Source organism: Gadus macrocephalus, chromosome 17, assembly GCF_031168955.1.
Source record: "Gadus macrocephalus chromosome 17, ASM3116895v1".
Lineage (NCBI taxonomy): Eukaryota > Metazoa > Chordata > Actinopteri > Gadiformes > Gadidae > Gadus > Gadus macrocephalus.
Window position 1 is genome coordinate 194,722 of NC_082398.1, and position 21,345 is coordinate 216,066.

The window sequence follows — 21,345 nt, forward strand, 5'->3', positions numbered from 1 at the left end:
CCAACAAGTAGGCCAGCCGAGCCGCTGCTCTAATGTGGAGTAGTGGGTCACCCGGTCTGGGGGTACACCCGGTCTGGGGGTACACCCGGTCTGGGGGGACACCCGAGACTAGGGTGTACCCTAAGACTACCGGGGGACACCCCAAATACCCCCGGTTGGGTACGTGGGTTGGAGAAGGAGGGAGAAGCTGGAGGGGGGAGGGAGGGAGGAGGAGGGGGGAGGAGGGGGGAGGAGGGAGGAGCAGGAGGGAGGAGGAGGAGGGGGGAGGAGGAGGGGGGAGGGAGGAGGGGGGAGCAGGAGGGAGGAGGAGCAGGGAGGAGGAGCAGGGGGGAGGAGCAGGGGGGAGGAGGAGGGGGGAGGAGGAGGGGGGAGGGAGGAGGAGGGGGGAGGAGGGAGGAGGAGGAGGGGGGAGGAGGAGGGGGGAGGGAGGAGGAGGAGGGGGGAGGAGCAGGGGGGAGGAGCAGGGGGGAGGAGGAGGGGGGAGGGAGGAGGAGCAGGAGGGAGGAGGAGGAGGGGGAGGAGGAGGAGGGGGGAGGGAGGAGGGGGGAGCAGGAGGGAGTAGCAGGAGGGGGGAGGAGCAGGGAGGAGGAGCAGGGGGGAGGAGCAGGGGGGAGGAGGAGGGGGGAGCAGGAGGGGGGAGCAGGAGGGGGGAGGAGGAGGGTGGGGGGAGCACAGACACATCCTTTGTTCCACGGTGAACCAAACAAAAACAAACGTCTCATTTGCATCATATGCAAATGAGACGTGTGAGGAGAAGCTGAGGGAAGGAGGGAGGGCCGGACAACATGGCCGCCCAACATGGCCGCCCAACATGGCCGCCCAACATGGCCGCCCAACACAGCAATGCGCTGGATGGCCGCACTGCTCATCTCAAGGAAGACTTCCGAAGAAAAGAACCAGGGTCATTCCCAGTCCAGGGTCATTCCCAGTCCAGGGTCATTCCCAGTCCAGGGTCATTCCCAGTCCAGGGTCATTCATTTGGGTATTTTGTCACCAAAAATGTAATACTTAGAGTTATGTGTAAATAACAAGATTTGAATCAATGTTGAAAAACAAAGAGTCAGAGTAATAAGGGCTGAATACTATACCGAATACTTAGCGCACTGTGAGTGAGTAAAAGTGATGAGAGAAAAGCATATGTAAATATATATATATATAAATAAGAGAGAGAGAGAGACAGAGACAGAGACAGAGACAGAGAGAGAGAGAGAGAGAGAGAGAGAGAGAGAGAGACTCACCAGCTGCTCCTCGTCCCCCCCTCTGGGACCTCGAGGGGGGGGGATCTTACATGCAAACTGCGTCTCCCTTATTCAAATGTTTAAAGCAAACAGACTTCGGGAGGGGAACTGCTGCTGGCTGCAAGGGCTTTAGCCATATGGAGGTCACACAGGGCCCTAGAGGTCGGAGGTCAGCCTCTGGGCTGGAGTTCACACAGGGCCTCCAGGGGGTCAGAGGTCAGCCTCAGGGCCTCTAGAGGTGGGAGAACCCAGAGGATGAAGAGGAAGGAGTAGCAGAAGCTCTCTGTTTCACTCCTGTGTGTGCGAGCACCATCACCCTTGCAGAGCTGTGGCCAGAGCGCAGTCCTCCTGCCAGCTGGGATCTGTGCAGGATAACATTCCTGGCGGTCCCACAGTCATGGTGGAACACGTCCAAGAAGGCAGGGATGAGGCTAATGTGCTCCTGCTCCTCTAAACCAGTTTGATCAGTCTACCTGATATTAGGTTTCATTCAGCAGGAAAGCAGTGGTGGCACTGAGGCCTCAGAGCAAGGACCCGTCTCTCACTCCACGCCCACGTCACACTCCTCATGTCCACATGTTGTTCTCCGCTGACTGCCTCCGGTCACTTGGATTTAGCGTCTGTGCTTCCACCCACCAGCACTTCCTGTCTGTCATTAAAGGGGTCGGTTTATACTTGCCTTTGATGGCCTTTTCTAGGCCGGGGGAAATGATAGGAATACTTATTGTAAGAGCTACATAAGATAAGAGATACATACAAATGGTCCACAACGAAGGGCTTCTCCAGTCCTAGAGAAGAGATCCTATTATCGACACGTGGTTGTAGCTCATCTGATGTCCGGTAAAAAGGGGACGACTCCACCAGAAGGTCAGAGCATGGTCCCTCGGAACGGCAGAATGAAGGTGACTAGGATTTAAACGCTGAAGTGTCACGTTTAACATTATTCTAATCTTATTAGAATCATTATTCTAATACTAGTTCTCCGCCTGAGAACTAGTAAATACAGTCATGCTTCAAATGGTCACAAATCAGTTTCCAAACAAAGAGCAAAAGTTTTTTTTAAATTGCAAATGTATTGTTTCTATAATCAACCTATACTCTGTCTAAGGGGTAAAGGAACAACACTACCAAAGGGTGGATAACATTAAGAAGACAACTGAACAGTGAAGTATATCTAGTGTGTCTGTTCCCTGCTAGCATGCCGCCATCGCAATGAACTCCAGGGGTAGACAGGGTGTGGCCGGGGGGCTTCATGTTAGCTCTAAGGGCAGGCTCAACGGGTAGCCCCTCCCCAACGCAATACACCACGCCCTTCCTACCCCCCCCCGGTCGCTGGTCCAGAGGGGAACCAGAGGACACCACCCCTGGTCCAGAGGGGAACCAGTGGACACCACCCCCTGGTCCAGAGGGGAACCAGAGGACACCCCCCCTGGTCCAGAGTGGAACCAGTGGACACCACCCCCCCCGGTCGCTGGTCCAGAGGGGAACCAGTGGACACCACCCCCTGGTCCAGAGGGGAACCAGAGGACACCCCCCCTGGTCCAGAGTGGACCAGTGGACACCACCCCCCCCCGGTCGCTGGTCCAGAGGGGAACCAGTGGACACCACCCCCCTGGTCCAGAGGGGAACCAGAGGACACCACCCCCCCTAGTCGCTGGTCCAGAGAGGGACCAGAGAGGGACCAGAGATGGACCATCAAGCTCAGCAGTGATGACGGCACTTCCCTTCTGGAGAGGTCACTCTGTGGATCCACCATGGATCCACAGAGTGGAGCGGTGGACCACCAGGTAGAACCAGGAAACCACCGGGCCCCAGAGGGGCCCGGTGGTTTCTTTGCTTTATAAATCACAGAGTGCCTACAAGTGTGCGCAGCTGAATCAGCTTCACTTTCCACCCTGTACACGCCCCTTTTCAACCATAAATGGTCAATGCAAACAACCTCATGAATGCGATCTGCATATAAAACAGACTCAGATGCAAGTATTATGTCTTGTCGGAAACAATGGCAGAAGTACTGAGAAAAGCAAAAAAGCAAAATTTCGAGACAAGTGGAGACACGTGTGGATGAGGTGGAGGCCCGAAAAATTGTTTTGTTCGGCGGACACGGGATTGGGATCACTAACATCAAAAAGCAGACATGTTGCTGCAGCAGTGAACTCTGTCAGTAGCACGGAGCGCACAGTCCCAGGATTAAAAAAGAAGTGGTCTGAAATAAAGGTACATATTTTTATGTACCAATAAATCGTTATGGTCCCTGAAGACCCTCTCCCTCCGAATCCTGACAATTGCATGGTCCTCCAGCAGTGCCATGGTGCAGCATGACGCACGGGGCTCACCGCTGTAGTTATAGGGGTACGGTAATAAGACTGACCGAGAACACCTTGGATAATCAGTTTGTAATCACCCACGTGAAATGTTCTTGAACATTACCCCTTTTTAATGCCTGATTTGTCATGAAAAGCATCAAGAGGAACGGACAATAATATCTCGATTGTGATGAGGAGTGTGGCTTGGTTTTCCACACTTGTGATTTAATTGACATTTGATTATGTGTTTACAGTGTCACATAAAACTATTATGTTATGGGCACATGTTGGACAGATGCTTTATTCCATGCAGTCGCGCCGTCAGTGGACAGTATGGAGTGACGGGATTAAATATAGAGAGTTTTTTTTCTTTAATTTCTATTCTAAGGAGATGTTTCTGGAGTTATAACTGAGAAATAACGCAGTTGACCTAAATTATTCTGATTACGTAGATTCAACGCATGATACAGGTTGAAATTAAACTTATGAAGGGCGATGATAAAACATAATCGTTCTTCTCACTCTACATTTCTTCTGTCTGACTTCAGTTCACCACCACACCGTCTGTGTCGCCAATTCTCCTTTTCCTCCAAACCATGCGTACGCATGGGTCAGAGTTTGCTTAGGGCTGCGCACATTCTACCGTCAAGTTAGTTTTATAGATCACAACCTTGCCGTGGAAAGTCACGTACGCCACTTTCAGCCCCGTTTTGTTCGTACGCAGCGGTTATAAATGAGACCCCAGGTGTATAGAGGCCCGTTGTAGGGTCTGGGCTGATTCATATATATAGCCTCTGACAAGTGGGACATCATTAAGGAGGGTTTACTCACTGTTTTAAAGGCCAGATCAATGATATATTATATCAATGATAACTGTATAATTGTGTATATATAATGTATTAAGTTATGTATTTTATTAGATATTTAATTTATGTATAATATAAATATTATATGTAGTTAAATTAATTTGCAAACTTGAAGACCTTTTCAAAACCAGAGGAGCAAGTGGTGAAACGGAACGGATGGTTTTGAGGTCTTGAAAAGGGGCCTCCTAGAACAAGACGAGGATAGGAACACTTACTGAGCGCTTTAACCCATGAACCAGTACCCATTGGTGAACACCATCATCAGTACGTGATGGGGAACAGCTCACTAGGCCACAGAGAGCTCCCAGGGCTGACGGCTGCCTTTGTTGTCTGAGTGACTTGCACTGCTCTTTTAATGGAGGTGAAGTTCTCTTTGTGGTTCTCAGCGGGAACACGCATCACACGCAGACCCTGCGATGCTACTGAACCAGCAGCACCACTGCTCCCAGCAGACTATGTTCAGAGCTCTGCCCGGTCATTTCCATGGGAATGGATCCTTTCATTTTCTTGCTGGAGACGATAGGGGTGAAGAAAGGGCTTCTCCTGGAGACAGGAGAAGCCCCCCAGAGCCTCCCATCACTACCTCCCCCTCATTACTGAAGACAGAGGCTCCCATCACTACTGGAGACAGAGCCATCACTACTGGAGACAGAGCCATCAGTACTGGAGACAGAGCCATCACTACTGGAGACAGAGCCATCACTACTGGAGACAGAGCCATCACTACTGGAGACAGAGCCATCACTACTGGAGACAGAGCCATCACTACTGGAGACAGAGCCATCACTACTGGAGACAGAGCCATCACTATGGAGACAGAGCCATCACTACTGGAGACAGAGCCATCACTATGGAGACAGAGCCATCACTACTGGAGACAGAGGCTCCCATCACTACTGGAGACAGAGCCATCACTATGGAGACAGAGCCATCACTACTGGAGACTGAGCCATCACTACTGGAGACAGAGCCATCACTACTGGAGACAGAGCCATCACTACTGGAGACAGAGCCATCACTACTGGAGACAGAGCCATCACTACTGGAGACAGAGCCATCACTACTGGAGACAGAGCCATCACTACTGGAGACAGAGCCATCACTACTGGAGACAGAGCCATCACTATGGAGACAGAGCCATCACTATGGAGACAGAGCCATCACTATGGAGACAGAGCCATCACTACTGGAGACAGAGCCATCACTATGGAGACAGAGCCATCACTATGGAGACAGAGCCATCACTACTGGAGACAGAGCCATCACTACTGGAGACAGAGGCTCCCATCACTATGGAGACAGAGCCATCACTACTGGAGACAGCCATCACTACTGGAGACAGAGCCATCACTACTGGAGACAGAGCCATCACTATGGAGACAGAGCCATCACTACTGGAGACAGAGCCATCACTATGGAGACAGAGCCATCACTACTGGAGACAGAGCCATCACTATGGAGACAGAGCCATCACTACTGGAGACAGAGCAATCACTACTGCCACTCACACCGCGGGATGTTTGAGGCCATATGGGATTCGCAGGATTTTAGCATTTCATTGTGATTTGATCTGGGAGTACAACTTTTAGAATAATTACTATTCCATTTGTAAAGTAAGTCATTTAGTAAGCAAGTTTTGCCGTTGAGCAGGGTTCAACATGTGAACATCCTTTACAGCCGCTGTTCCTTCAACACACCAACGGCCCCCTTCCTTATCCCGGTGTAGGAGTGACATTATCATCATGTTTGTAACGAGGGCATGTAACTAACAAGGCCACTAGTAGCTTTGTTACCTATACATTTGATTTCTTGAGTTAACATTTACCTTACACTCAAAAGCTGATCCTCCCAGAAGCTCGTAAATCAGCGGTCTTCCAATAGCAGCCTGAGGGACACCAGATGTTCTCCCTTCCTTCCCCCTTGTCTCCATGATGAGACCAGAGGTTCTACTGCTGGTCTCCCTGGGGAGTCACACTCCTTCCTCCATGTCTCCGTTCTTTATACATGCGAGCATAGATCCAGCATAATCGATCTGTGACCGGTGTATCATTGTGTGAGCCAGGCTACCTTAGCACTTTGAGATTTTTGAATTAAATTCAATTCATTTTTATTTATATAGCCCTTAATCACCATTACAGTCTCAAAGGGCTTAGCAGGCCAAATATTTATGAAACCCCCCTTTACCCAATGTAAAGTGCTCTACAAATAAAATGTATCATTATTATTATTTACCTTCCCAATGTCAAGTATTTGAATGATTCTGTGAGGAGCATGTTCAGCCATGGACATATTTTTTTAAGCATTTCCCTTTACCTCTAAAAGCTGTTGCTGCCAAACTAGTCAGAACAATGGCTGGAACCCTGGTGGAGCTTTCATCAGGAAACATCCTGTGATGCACTAACGTTCCTAGGAAACAACTGCCTCCTAGGAAGGTTGCTAAACCATGGTTCTAAGAGGACAGGCTGGAGAGGAAGTGACAGACGGGACTCACAATAGTGATGACCCAGGCAGCAACGTCTGGCTTCAAGAGGCAGAGCTTCTAGACAGCGCTGTCTGCAGGATAGCGGCTGGCTCCCCCTCATGCGTCACAGCGATACGTACCCCTGGCAGACAGCTTCTTGGTGTTGATGATCTTTGCGGCGTACTCCTGCCCGCTGGAGATCTTCATGCAGCGCCTGACCACTGAGAAGGCCCCCCTGTGGAGGTTCAAATCAGAGAAAATGAGACGTTCCGTCAGTGTGATCCTAGCCCCTGCAGGGCTCAGGCCCTTCCTTGGGTCCCACATGTCTCCAGGCAGCAGTGCGGGCAGAGGGCAGCGGTCTGTTGGTTCATTCTGCTCTTATCTCAGAGCCGTCGTGCTCTTTGTTTACTCAGAAGAGGAAGCAGCTGCTTGTACACTCAGTTTACAAACCCTCTCTGGAGGAATTGTAGACAGAGTGACACGCTGTATACGGGGACAACTCTTTACTCACTAAGATGCTTGTGATAGCAGACCCCCACACACGTCTCTGACTGCTTTTCTTATACGCTTGTTCACAAAAGAGATCACAGTGAGGACTTTGTTATGAGTGGAAGGCAGAACGTTAGTATGAGCAGCCCTCGAAGAGGAAACACTGACTTCATACGAGTCTGGACCGCCAAGAAGAATTCCAAGTGTTCACATATCTGCCCATGGGAAGGGCGTGGAACAGGGAAACTAAAACATCTAGTGACACACGCGTACACACGCCCCCCCCACACACACACACACACACACACTCACCACACACCTATACTATGTAGCTTTATATTACACTCATGAAATACAGTTCAGACTAACCCAGGGATTTAAATTTAGATGGACCTAAATCTGACTCAAAACTTCCAGTTTGAGATTATATGCACGTAACCAGGTAAACAGGTAACCAGGTAAACAGGGTGGGAATCGTTTTCAGGCGTCAGAGCGCACTCTTAATGTGCGTAATTGTTTAGTCCTGACTTAGTGAAAGTAGAAGGACTGCAACATAATAACATGAAAACAAAACATAACATAACATAACATAACCTAACATAACATAACTTACTTCCCAAGCTCTTCGTACAGCTGGTGCTCGTCGGTGAACCGGGTGCAGGTCGGAGCAGCCATCGGGAGGACGCAGCAGTGATTTGGGTTCTAGACCCAAACTCAACACTGATGACTCTGAGCCGACGGTTCAATGCCGTTAGAGACTTTTCTTCCTTCTAAGTGAAATCCGCCTTCTTGGCACTCCTGTGTGACTGGTCTGCAGGACGTCTGTGAGGACTGCTCTTCAATGGCTGAGGTGAGACACTGGCTGAGGTGAGACACATCCCACCGACGCACAGCGCTTCCTGGTTGCGCATAAGATGCCCCGCGGCGCCTTCATGCGGCCGCTTGTGGATTCACACTCAGAAATAGTCAATTTCATGTCCCATAGGTCTGATCAAAAATAAAACTTTACAGACGTTTTCCTCTGTAGAATAAATGTCTGTTTTATTCTGTTGTACGCTGTTTGTCTGTTTTAAACTGTTTGCTGTCTGTTTTATACTGTTTGCTGTCCGATTTATACTGATAGCTAGTGATGGGCAAATGAAGCTTTTATAAAGCATTGAACCAGTTGAGCCAATGTTTCGAAAATGGGTTCATTACTCGAAGCTTCAGTGACAGTGACCTCTGCTGGCGAAGTTCGAGGCTGCAGTGGATTCAACGTATCCCTGCTTTGAAAACTATTTGACGCACAAACACACAAAATCAAATACTTAATAGCATGATCTTTTCACGAATAAAGATTGATCTAAATACAGATGTCTAAATTGTTCTTAAAGGGATATGCCTAGCCTTCTGTCCAGATAGGCTAACTGATGTAGGCTAGGATATAATTGAAACAGCATATAAAAACTTTCCCCCCAGGGACGGGATTCGAACCCGGGTCCTCAGTCAGTGTGTTATCCCCTAGCCTACTCTAATCGATACCTTACGTTGTTCTATTACATACGGTACTATGCACAACTCCGGTAAACGATTGTAGCATCGATTTTTTTTTTCCATTAAATAATTAGGCGGTGACCAGCTGGCTTCGGGCAAGGTTGGTTGGGTGTGCTTGAGTAACTCTAGGGGGTGATTATGTGGGATGGGGTTAGACACTCAAAGATTTGTATTGAGGTAGGCTGCCTTATGGATTGAGTCGGTTTCTTTTTTTTTGCTCAAAGCTTCTCCACCGAGCCGCGGACCAGTCGGATTCATTCAGGCAACGAACCAGTTGCTGCTTCGGACGTCACATGTCACGTGATTTTTTTTGCTCTGAAGCAAGCTTCGAAGCAGTGCTTCTTGGGAGTTGTAGATCAGGGTTTGAAGCACGTATCGAAGCTTCAGTGTCACACTGCCATCACTACTGATAGCTGTCTATTTATATTTGTGTCCGAAGCCAAATATAAATTCAAATTGTTCTTCTCTCATCTGTTGTGTTACTCCGCCCCCTTGCGGCCTGACCTCCACATCGCTCTGAGCACACACAGACACACAGACAAAGGCGCTCACACACACACACTAGGGCTGGGCGATATGGACCAAAAGTCATATCTCGATATCTTCAAGCAGAATATCGATATAAGATAAATATCGATATTTGTCGAGGGGGGGGGGGGGGGGGGGGGGGGGCGGCGCGCTCCGCGCGCAGATTTGATATTACTATTTCTACCGTTCGGAATTGAATACAGTTTGATGGTTGAATAAACCGTGGACTAGACACTGTACCGGGGGCGAAAATTGTACCGGCCTACGTCATCGTTTGTTTACATCCTGACAACCTGCCCGGCAACAGACTACGCGAAGCAGAAAACATGTTTCCAAACGACGAAATAACATAATACAGATAGCGGATCGCTATCTGTATTATGATAGATAGAGATAACAATTGATTTTACTTTATATTTGTATTGTATTTAATTGTTTAATCGAAACAATAAAAAAATGTGCCCGCGAAACGGCCGAACGCGTCAAATGACAAATGTTTTGCCCGCGAAACGGGCGATCGCGTCAAATGACGTAGGAAGGTTCTTGAAACATAATACAGATAAGGATCGCTAGATAACACTTGTTTTTACTTTATTTACTAGCTAAATTCGATTAAACAATTCAATACAATACAAATATAAAGTAAAAACAAGTGTTATCTAGCGATCCGTTATCTGTATTATGTTTCAAGAACCTTCCTACGTCATTTGACGCGATCGCCCGTTTCGCGGGCAAAACATTTGTCATTTGACGCGTTCGGCAGTTTCGCGGGCAAATTTTTTTATTGTTTCGATTAAACAATTAAATACAATACAAATATAAAGTAAAAACAATTGTTATCGCTATCTATCATAATACAGATAGCGATCCGCTATCTGTATTATGTTATTTCGTCGTTTGGAAACATGTTTTCTGCATCGCGTAGTCTGTTGCCGGGCAGGTTGTCAGGATGTAAACAAACGATGACGTAGGCCGGTACAATTTTCGCCCCCGGTACAATTTTAACGTGACACCTCCACCTCGTATTTGAGAACATTATAATATATAACATCACGGCCAAAAGCTCTGTGCGCCTCCGAAATATTACGAACCGTAACGACTGCGTGGGGGGGCGTAGCATGTCATGTCCCATGACATGCTATTTTATGTATTCTTTAATATAGGTATTAGTGGGCAACTAACACACACACACACACACACAAATAATAAGTCTTTATATCAATGCATTTTTTATTTATTGACTAATGTCATGGACATGACAATCATCTGAGCCATCATCATTCAACCTGACAGCCATCATTGGGATTACAGCCATGACCCCTGGTGAAAGCATAAAGCCTCATAGTCACCACCCTGGTGACAGCATGAGGCCTCATGGGGTCACCCCCCTGGTGACACAGTGAGCCTCATGGACCCGGTCCAGTTCAACCTCCCGGTCTCCTGATGGGTTAGGGTCAGGGTTAGGGTTTACCATAGCCCTGACCCTGACCCTGACCCTGACCCTAACCCATCCTGGTCTCTGGAGGATGTTGTGAACACATGTGGTCGTCAGGGGAGCCTTCCTCGCCCATTGTTCTACATCTACACATAGCAACTACATTGTTTGGACAATTCATGTATTCATGGTTCTGAAGCCATCCAGCTGCATTTAGCTTGTTCTTCAGCACAAGCACGAGAACCAGGAGTCCTTTCATCCAGTGAACCCGAACTGAGCGCAGATCTTCACAGCTGAGCTGTAGTCGTGATCCGAGTGGAGTCAGCCCATGAAAGAATCTAAATGCAGCGGAGAACTGAACTGATGAACACAACGTATTTTTACAGTGAACCACAATCTTGTGCCATAATAGAAAAATATTCCTGTGATGTTGGTGGTGTCATGTTGACAGACATGAAACACTTGCTTTGTTCTCGATGCGTTGTAATGACGGACAAATCCTTTGGACTATAAGGAAACACTGTTTTCAAGATATCATATTTTTACACATTTTATTGATATAGTTCATTGTCATTTTATAGCCGCCTTTCGAAAAAGAAATATAACAAAAGCTACATTTAATCAAGGTTTATCGCTTATCATCGTTAACGCTCTAGAGATTATGTAAAGCCATAACAGAACATGGAGTCTTGAAACATTCAAAACTCATACGACAAACTGGCGAGATTCTTTTCTTGACATTAGCTTTTTAACGCAATACAAAGTAAGTGCCTAGCGCTAAGCTCCAACAGTGCAGAGGTGGGATATATCGGTGGCCATATTGCTTTGATAACACACATTTAGTTGGGGGAAGGAGGAAGAAAGTGTATTCTTGCTACAACTGAAATGTTCTCTTAATGCTGCAGTTTCTTTATTGATGAGGAGACTTTGCTGCCACCTGGTGGCCGCTACCTCCTCAATGGCGGGAGGTTCGAACAACGCGTTCATGCTGAAATGAAAGAAGACAAAGCCAAAAGTTGTGTCGTCTCGTTTCATGTGTCATAGCAACAACCGGTCCAGTTTGGATCACAGGGGAATGAGATGAGATTCCTTTTGTTTCCTGAGTAAATCCAGCCTTTTTCACATTTAGTTGATTATCTTTCTTTCAACATATTTGCATCGGCAAAATGGAAGCCTCCACCTGCTCACCTGTGTAGCTGTGTGCGTTCGCCATGTCGAAATGTGGCTATAGACTCTCCTCAAATGACTCGCTTTGGCATGGGGGGAGAAGGTACAGTGTTTAAGAGAGGGATGGCGTCATAGCATACGTGAGAGGCAAGTAGCATGATATGTTGTGACAGAAGTATGACATGTGACATGTGGAGGCAGCGTTTCTCCTGAGAGCAACACAGAGCGTAAACATGAATGCACCCCCCATGGGAACGCGGTACATGGTCCTCTCTACATGGTCCACTCTGTACATGGTCCAGTGTTTCCGCTAGAAGAAATGGTGCCGGTCATGTGACCGGGAAGGTTTCATTTTACCGGTCAAATTGGAAAGAAATCCGTCGGATATTGTCCGTGTTTATTGTATAGGCAGGCTATATAAAGAAGTTCTATTTCATCCTTACTGACCGCCAGAGGCGGTGCTTTAAGCACTGGATTTATCCGTCTCGCGCATGCGCAGTTCGAGTACCTAATATCAACAAAGTCACTTGTGACCCCTGATGATCTCCGGACAGCCTATATCTTCCGGTGACATCAGAGGATCTGTTCCTTTCATCTTCTCGCTTCGCAGGTATCGTATCACCTTGCTAGCTAAAAGCTAAATTGGATATTATTATCATTGATCGTTCGTTGCTGGTGGCCTTGCGACACTTGTCGGAGCCGTGAGCTGCTCACCCTCCAAAGGCCGCAACGGACCCGCCGAGAGGTTCGGATTGCGTGGAACGCATCTCCCTCGGCTGGATAAATTTACTTTGTCATAATTTCGTGTTTCGGTGAAGGCAGTGTACCCGCTCCCTCTCCCGGCGTTTGTACTGCGCTTATCATTTAATTTCTCCCAGCGTTTGTATTGCGCTTATCACTTAATTTTCAAGTTGTGTATCGTTGCTATTGGTGACGGCAGTGTGTGCGCTCCCACTCCCGGCTTAGGTACGTTTTACCTCGGTGCCAACTCGGTTGTGCCCGCTTTGTGTTAACTGGTGAAGGCAGTGTTTTCGCTCCCGCTCCCAGCATTTACAGTTATATTTAGCCTTGTAGTTAGTAGCAGTGCTCCCGCTGAGGCTAACTGTCTGGGCTGTTATCCCGCCAATATTTGTCGGTGAAGGCTGTGCTTTCGCTCCCTCTCCCGGCATTTATACTGCACTTATTATTATCTACGTTTCGTTCTGACCGCTACCCTCAACTGGTGAAGGCAGTGCTCTCGCTCCCGCTCCCAGCAGAGGTGTGACTGTAGTTGGTAGCAGCGTTCCTTGTCTGGGGTTTTTTCTGTTCATATATCCATTGGTGAAGGTTGTGTTTTCGCCCCCTCTCCCAGTGTCTATTGTTTTTCTTGCTTTATACAGTGTTATTTTTTCTGGTTGTCAACATGGTTGGCGACCACTCATGCTCGGCCTGTATGGCTCCTCTGCAGATTGAGGATGGCCATGATTTGTGTCCCTCATGCCTTGGCCTCGGGCATCTGAAGGAGGGTCTTTCAGATGATCCCTGCATGAACTGCACTTTTATGCCTCGGGCAGTTAGAGTTGCTAGATTATCTGAGGTGGAACAACGGTTGGGCCTCGTTTCGTCCCCCGAACTGTTGCCCCCAGCCCAGCGACGTAATCCAGCCCAGGATGGTCGCTCCAAACGTCGGGCTGCGGTGACCGCAGGCCCCACTTCTAGGAAGAAGGTTAGGGAGTCCGGGCTTGCCTCCAAGGTAGGCCAATTGACGGCAGAGCTCGAAAGCATGAAGTGCCTCTTCCTAGCCTTTCAGGCTGGGACTGGTGCAGGGGGGCCAGGTGCTCTTGCTCCTCCGGCAGCCACCTTGGAGCCGGAGGAAGATGTGCTTTCTCTGGCAGCGTCGGCTGCCGAGTTTGCTGAATACGAGCCGGATGGGGTCCTACAGGACGCAGCCTCCCGTGCCTCCGCAGCGTGCTCCCGTCCTTCGACCCACAGCTCTACTAGTGCTTCTGAGGACAACTCAATGGGAGCCATCATTCGTATGGCCCTGGCCATTCTGCAGCTAGACGTGCCACAAGCGCAGCCGGCTCCGGCCAGTGCTTTCTTCAGGCGTGGCCCAGCCCCCGCCAGCTTTACCGTGCCTCCATCGGAGGAGTATCTGAGGGAATTGCATGCATGCTGGAGGGATCCTAGAGCCCACTCTCATGTAAGGTGAGAGGGCTTTCCAGCCCTCTCACCCCTACAGACGACTGGCTCATCTGTGCACCATCCCAGTCTCAGGTGGCCCTGGACACGACACTTCTTCTCTCCCATGTGGCCCGTCTGGGTCTCCGGGTGAATTTCACGAAGAGTTGCCTGGTGCCATCGCAGAGCATAGTTTTTCTCGGTGTGTCTCTCGACGCAGTCGCCATGAAGGCCTGTCCGTCGCCACAGCGGGTGGACGGCATCCTCCGCCTCCTTCTCCTGTTTCGGGAAGGCAGGCTGTTGCGCTATGTGGAGTTTTTGTGCCTCCTAGGGAAACTGACGGCTGCCGCTACAGTGGTTCCTCTAGGACTGCTGTCGCTACGCCCCCTCCAGAGGTGGCAGCACAGCTTTCATCTGGATGTCAGGTGGCATCGGCACAGGGGACTCAAGGTGTCACGCTGCTGCCTACTTGCTCTGGCTCCGTGGAGGGACAGATCGTTTCTTCTCCAGGGCATGCCCATGGGTTCCATTGCATCCCGTCGGGAAACCGTCACAACAGATGCCTCCCTCTCGGGGTGGGGTGCTGTGTGGCAGAACCGGACAGCTCAGGGGCTGTGGCCTGTTCAGGTCCGCTCAGAGCATATCAATGTTCTGGAGCTGCGGGCTGTGCACAGGGCACTGCAGTCATTTCTTCCCTTCCTGGGCGGCCGGCATGTGCTCGTGCGGTCGGACAATGTCTCGGCCGTCTCTCACATAAACCACCAGGGAGGCACCAGGTCTGCACGGCTGTTGCAGGCATCCCGGGACCTCCTGTTGTGGGCAGCACCACGCCTGGCCAGCCTGAGAGCAATGTATTTGCCTGGGGTACAGAATCAGGCTGCAGACTCACTCTCCCGTTGCAAGCCGCCGCCGGGGGAGTGGCGGCTTCATCCGGAGGTCATCCTCAACATCTGGGACGTCTTCGGCAGGGCAGAGGTGGATCTCTTTGCCACAAAGGAGTCGACCCATTGCCCCCTGTGGTTCTCCTGGACAGAGGAGAGCAGCCCTCTGGGTCAGGATGCTCTCACCCACGATTGGCCAGAGGGTCCCCTCTATGCCTTTCCACCAATCCCTCTGATTTTTCCGACGCTACAGAGGGTCCTCCAGCAGGGTCACAGACTGCTGTTGGTAGCCCCCTTCTGGCCAGGGAGAACATGGTTTCCACTGCTGCGCAGGCTCTGCAGCAGTTCACCACAGCGCCTTCCCGACAGGGCAAGATCTGGCATCCCGACCCTCGTTGCCTACAGCTATGGGTCTGGCCGCTGCAGGGCCCAACCCGCTGCTGACGGAGTGCTCAGACGATGTCTGCAATACCATACTGAATGCCAGGGCGCCTTCTACCCGGGCGCAGTATGAGAATAGGTGGCAGCTATTTACGGCATGGTGTTCAGACAGGGCTGAGGACCCTGTGCATTGTTCAGTTCCAATGATTTTGGAGTTCCTCCAGTCACTCCTGGATGGCGGCCGGGCCCCAGCTACTCTGAGGGTATACGTGGCAGCCATCTCCTCCAGACATGCTCGAGTAGACAATGACACAGTGGGGGGCCACAGATTGGTGGCCCTTTTTTTTGAAGGGGGCGTTGCGGTTACGACCCCCACGAGCACAGCGTGCCCCAGTATGGGATCTGCACCTGGTGCTCGATGCTTTATGCTTGCCTCCTTTTGAACCCCTGGCTCAGGTGGAGCTGAAGTGGGTCTCCACTAAAACTGCCTTTCTCCTCGCCATCGCGTCAGCGAAGCGCGTCGGGGAGCTTCATGCTCTGTCCGTGAGTGACTCATGTCTGAGGTGGAACTCGGATGGCTCAGGGGTTACCCTGTGGCCGAATCCAGCTTTCCTGCCGAAGGTTCTGTCATCGTCGAACCTCAACCGACCTGTCCGCCTGGCACAATTTGTTGCCTCGGAAGGGGAGGACAGGTTCAAACTGCTGTGTCCTGTGTGAGCTCTGAGAGCGTACGTAGCTGCGACCGCAGGCATCAGACGCTCGGACCAGCTCTTCCTCTGCTATGGTGGTCCTAGGAGGGGCTGTGCTCTCTCCAAGCAGCGATTGTCTCATTGGGTTGTGGACGTCATCACCCATGCCTATAAAGGAGGTGGTCACCCCCTGCCATCCGGGGTCAGGTGCCACTCTACCAGGGCTGTCTCAACGTCATGGGCTGCCCTGCGGGGCGTGCCCCTGGAAGACATCTGTGATGCAGCATCATGGACATCACCATGTACCTTTTCCAGGTTCTACCGGGTGAACGTTGCCACTCCCTATCCGTTGGCCGTGGTCCTGTTGCCCGACTCTGCTGTTCCCTCTCAATGAGGTAGGTGTTGGAGTTCCTCGTGACCTTGTTGGTATGAGCCATCCAGTGCTTAAAGCACCGGTCAGTAAGGATGAAATAGAACGATAGTTACGTATGTAACTACGGTTCTATGAATCCTGGATGACTCTGTCACTCAGAATCCTTGTGTACTCGCGAGAAGATTCTGCAGGAACAGATCCTCTGATGTCACCGGAAGATATAGGCTGTCCGGAGCTCATCAGGGGTCACAGGTGACTTTGTTGATATTAGGTACTCGAACTGTGCATGCGCGAGACGGATAAATCCAGTGCTTAAAGCAACGCCTCTGGCGGTCATCCAGGATTCATAGAACCGTAGTTACATACGTAACTATCGAAGTGTGTGATCATATTTTGATTCGCCATGGTTGTTAAATACCGGTACTCCGCAAAGCTTGCCGCCGGCTTTCGCTAGCTTGCCGCCGTTTAGTTCATAAACCTACGGTAGTCTATAGCAATCAATTTGAGCGAGTGCACGAAATGTAACAACTTTATCACACAGGCTACGCTACAATCAAAACCCTCATTGTTTTACATGAATTGGCTAAACAAATGACTACTGTAGCATATTTAAATACAATTCAAATGAACACATTCAAAGGTATTCCTGCTCAATTTACAAGGTTGAATCTCCTCGTGACGGAATGTTTGTATACAGCGCGCATGCTGTATGCGCGCAGCGGCGCAGGGTTGATGCGCTCCACTTTTTTCTGTGGATAACCAGCGCCTTGAATATTCCGCATAAAACAAAACGTGTGGACGGGGCCTTATTTCCAATCGGTCATTCTGACCGGCGGAGACATTTAGAATTTTCGGTCCTCCTCATTTTTTTCCGGTCAAAGACCGGTAATTACCGGACAACGGGAACTCTGACATGGTCCACTATGTACATGGTCCACTCTGTATATGGTCCAGCTGTACATGGTACTGTACTCCTGCTTGCATACTAGTGTGTGAGAAGCGTGTCCTGTGATGTCATACTAGTGTGTCAGGGGCGTGTCCTGTGATGTCATACTAGTGTCTCAGGGGCGTGTCCTGTGATGTCATATTAGTGTGTGAGGGGCGTGTCTTGTGATGTCATACTAGTGTCTCAGGGGCATGTCCTGTGATGTCATATTAGTGTGTGAGGGGCGTGTCCTGTGATGTCATACTAGTGTGTGAGGGGCGTGTCCTGTGATGTCATACTAGTGTGTGAGGGGCGTGTCCTCTGGGGTCTTGTGTATGTGGGCGGCGCCAGTGGTTTCAAGCGTTGGATTATTCAAAGCGTCTCATGAATGGAGCTTTTGTGTCTCTACAGCTGAGCATGCACACAAAGGTATCCAAATAACAAGGAAGTGTACAACACTTGCGTTACAGTCCTGGAGCTCTATATCTAAATAATATCATATACATAGATATCTATATCATATAACATATTGTGTGCGCCTCCAGACGATATTATGAATCACAAACGACTTTGTCGGGTTCTGCGACGTCTCTGGTTCTTCCACTTTCACATCAACCTGAAGTCGACTGAACCGCGCGCTGCCTGCTGCCGGCTGCCCGCTGCCGGGCGATGGTGCCTCGCGGCAACCGGCGGCATGTCGCAGTTCATGTACTTCAGCGAGTCAAATCAAAGTTCCTTTCCCCCAATTCCTTCTCAACCATGGCTCAGATAACCCCCACGACAGTCTCGTTGTGGCAATACAAGACACGTCAAAGAACCGACAAGAAACACTTGCGTTACAGTGTGTGTATTCACATTGATGTGGACGTTGAAGAACCAGGAACGTCGGAGAACCCAACGCGGTCGTTTGAGATTCATAATATCGTCTCACACAGCTTTTGGCCGTGATAATATATATTATATGATATAGATATCTGTGTAGGCTATATGATAATATTTAGATATAGAGCTCCAGGACTCCCGTGTGTTCTAGAATATTTACAGAACACGGCTAAAGGCTGTGTGCGGCTCGCCATTGCGATACATCCACTGTAAACAGAGCGCATGGTGGCTGCAAGCTGCTCAGGGCCACACCCCCACCCTCCTCCTTGACACGCCCACCGAAACAGCGCATTTGGGGGAAGCTCAATGTGCGACTGGCTCGGAGTGGCTGTAACTCTGCACCACGGCTGAATTTAGGGAACGTCTTTGAATACTGTGTTAGTTGCCCACTAATACCTATATTAAAGAATACATAAAATAGCATGTCATGGGACCTTTAACCTCTGGTTTTAGTGAACGGTCCTTACGACAGCGCGTCGTCCGGGTTACCTAACAACGTCTCTAGGCGACGTCGTTATTGTTATGGATGTTGAGTGTGTTACGTTACGTTACGTTCTAGTGTTATGTTACGTTATGCTGAAGCCCATAAGGCAGTGCGCGTTTGATGTGAACTCATTCATTAAAAGCTTGAACTGAAACATGGCGTCAGAAGTGGGATAGTTGACAAAGTTAACTAGAATAATATGGCGAACTCGAGCAATATGATTCCGGCACCAGAGGGCATGCAGATGTCCGGGGATCTGGCGAAGAACGGGGAAGTTTTCCGTGCGGAATTCGAGGACTTTGTGTTAGCTACGGGCCTTAATGAAAAGGCAGAAGAAGTGCAGGCAGCCGCGCTAAGACGGCTAATGGGTAGCGAGTGCCGTCATATCTATATGCACAATGTGATTTTGGATGACGACCAAAAGAAAGACCCAACCGCCATCCTAGATGCTCTCGGAGAACATTTTAAGCCGGAAAAAAATGTGATTTATGAGAGATATAAGTTTGGATGCTGCAAGCAGGAGACTGATGAGCCAATTGACAGTTTCATAACGAGACTACGGGAGAGAGCTGCATCGTGTGAGTACCGTGGGCTAAAGGACGAGATGATTCGGGACAAGCTCGTGCTTGGTGTCGCAAGCGAAAACACCAGGAGGCGCTTGCTGCGTGAACGTGATCTGATGTTGGCAACGGCAGTCGGTATATGTCGCCTGGCAGAGCTAACCGATACACGCATGAAAACCTTGGAGAGCCCACAATTGCAAACGGACAGTGTAAACTCCGCAGCCAGGCAATACGAGAGACGTGGACCTCAAGACAGGAGAGGAAGAGATATACAGCAGGCTTGCAAATACTGTGGAAACAGCCACAAGCGGGGCAGAGAGCAGTGCCCAGCCTACGGTAAGGCATGCCGAGCGTGTGGCATCTCAAACCACTTTTCAAAAGTATGTCAGGTTAGTAGCATGACAAAAAAAGTAAATGCGCTTGAAGATGTTGAGCAAGGGGACACAGATACAGATGACATGTTCCTGGCCACAGAATGCATCAGCAATATAAAATCTAAAGGGCTCAAATGGTTTGTGCACCTGCGTTTGAACAAAAAAAAGCAAGCATGCCAGCTAGATACAGGTGCCACTTGCAACGTAATGAGCAGAAAGATCAAAGAGAAGTTGTCACCTAGGACAGCGCTAAAACAGAGCACAACTAAGCTAAAACTATATTCTGGGGAAACTATGCTGTCACAGGGGAGATTCCACACAGAATGTGTCATTAGAGGGGAAAAGCATGACCTGGTCTTTGAGGTAGTGGAAACTCAGCAGGAGCCTCTCCTCTCTGGGGCCACATGCGAGCGCCTAGGCCTAATGACATTCACAATTCCAGAGGAGCTGCATAAGATAGAGGCAGATCAGTGCACGCCCCTCACTAAAGAGCAGCTGCTAAGCAACTACACTGACATCTTCAATGGCCCAATCGAGTCAGTCCCAGGTGAGATACACTTTGAGCTGGACCCAAATATACCTCCTGTACAATGTGCACCTCGAAATGTTCCGGTAGCGTTGAGGGAGAAAGTCAAGGAAGAATTAGATAGGCACATCAGAGCAGGCAACATCACACCAGTGAGCGAGCCCACAGCATGGATTAGTAATATGGTGACTGTCGCAAAACCAGAAAAAATACGACTGTGCATTGACCCCAAACCCCTTAACCGAGCATTGCTGAGGTCTCACTATCACATGCCAACACTGGAAGATGTGTTGTACAAGCTACCCAAGGCTCGCATTTTCACACTGGTGGATGCTCGCGATGCTTTTCTACAGTGCAAGCTTGATGATGAAAGCAGCCGCCTGACGACCTTCTGGACACCGTGGGGTCGCATGAGGTGGCTCAAACTCCCATTCGGTGTCTCTGTAGCACCGGAGATCTACCAACGCAAACAACACGAACTGCTAGCAGGCCTGGCTGGCATTGAACCAATAGCTGATGACATCCTGGTGGTCGGGTGTGGCGACACAGAGGTGGACGCGGAACGGGATCATGACACCAACCTACGTGCCCTCATGGAGCGATGCAGAGCTGTGAAGCTAAGACTGAGCGAGCGCAAGCTTCAGTTCAAACTTCAAGCAGTCCACTTCCATGGACACATTCTGTCTTCAGAAGGACTGAAGATTGACCTAGAGAAAACGCGGGCTGTGCTGGAGATGCCGACCCCTACGGATGCAAAAGCTGTCCAACGCTTCATCGGCTTCGTGACATACCTTGCAAAATTCCTGCCAAAGCTCTCAGAGGTCTGTGAGCCACTCCGCAGGCTCCTGGACAAGGACACAGAATGGCACTGGCTAGCCAAACATGAGGACGCAGTGCAAGAAATAAAGCGACTGGTTTCAAATACACCCGTTCTCAGATACTATGACGTTACAAAGCCTGTCACTGTCCAGAGTGATGCCAGCATGAATGGGCTGGGATGCTGCTTGCTGCAAGGGGGGCAGACTGTGGCTTTTGCCTCTAGAGCCCTGACTCAAACGGAGCAAAACTATGCTCAAATAGAGAA

At 49.7% G+C, this 21,345-nt stretch overlaps 1 protein-coding gene across 3 annotated transcripts in view; it reads right to left on the bottom strand.

The window, feature by feature from the left end:
• LOC132475459 (calcium/calmodulin-dependent protein kinase type II delta chain-like) overlaps positions 1–8,256 on the bottom strand; it is a 45,769-nt gene extending 37,513 nt beyond the window's left edge. Inside the window, exons 1-2 of one of the 3 annotated variants that reach the window (XM_060076611.1) lie at positions 7,974–8,256; positions 7,012–7,106 (exon numbers count right to left, since the gene is read on the bottom strand). In XM_060076611.1, coding sequence (XP_059932594.1) covers positions 7,012–7,106; positions 7,974–8,035 — 157 coding nt within the window. In that variant the 5' untranslated portion in view covers positions 8,036–8,256. The remainder of the gene's footprint in view (positions 1–7,011; positions 7,107–7,973) is intronic. The other 2 variants (XM_060076612.1, XM_060076613.1) reach the window with 2 other exon arrangements.
• Between the last annotated feature and the right edge of the window lie 13,089 nt (positions 8,257–21,345).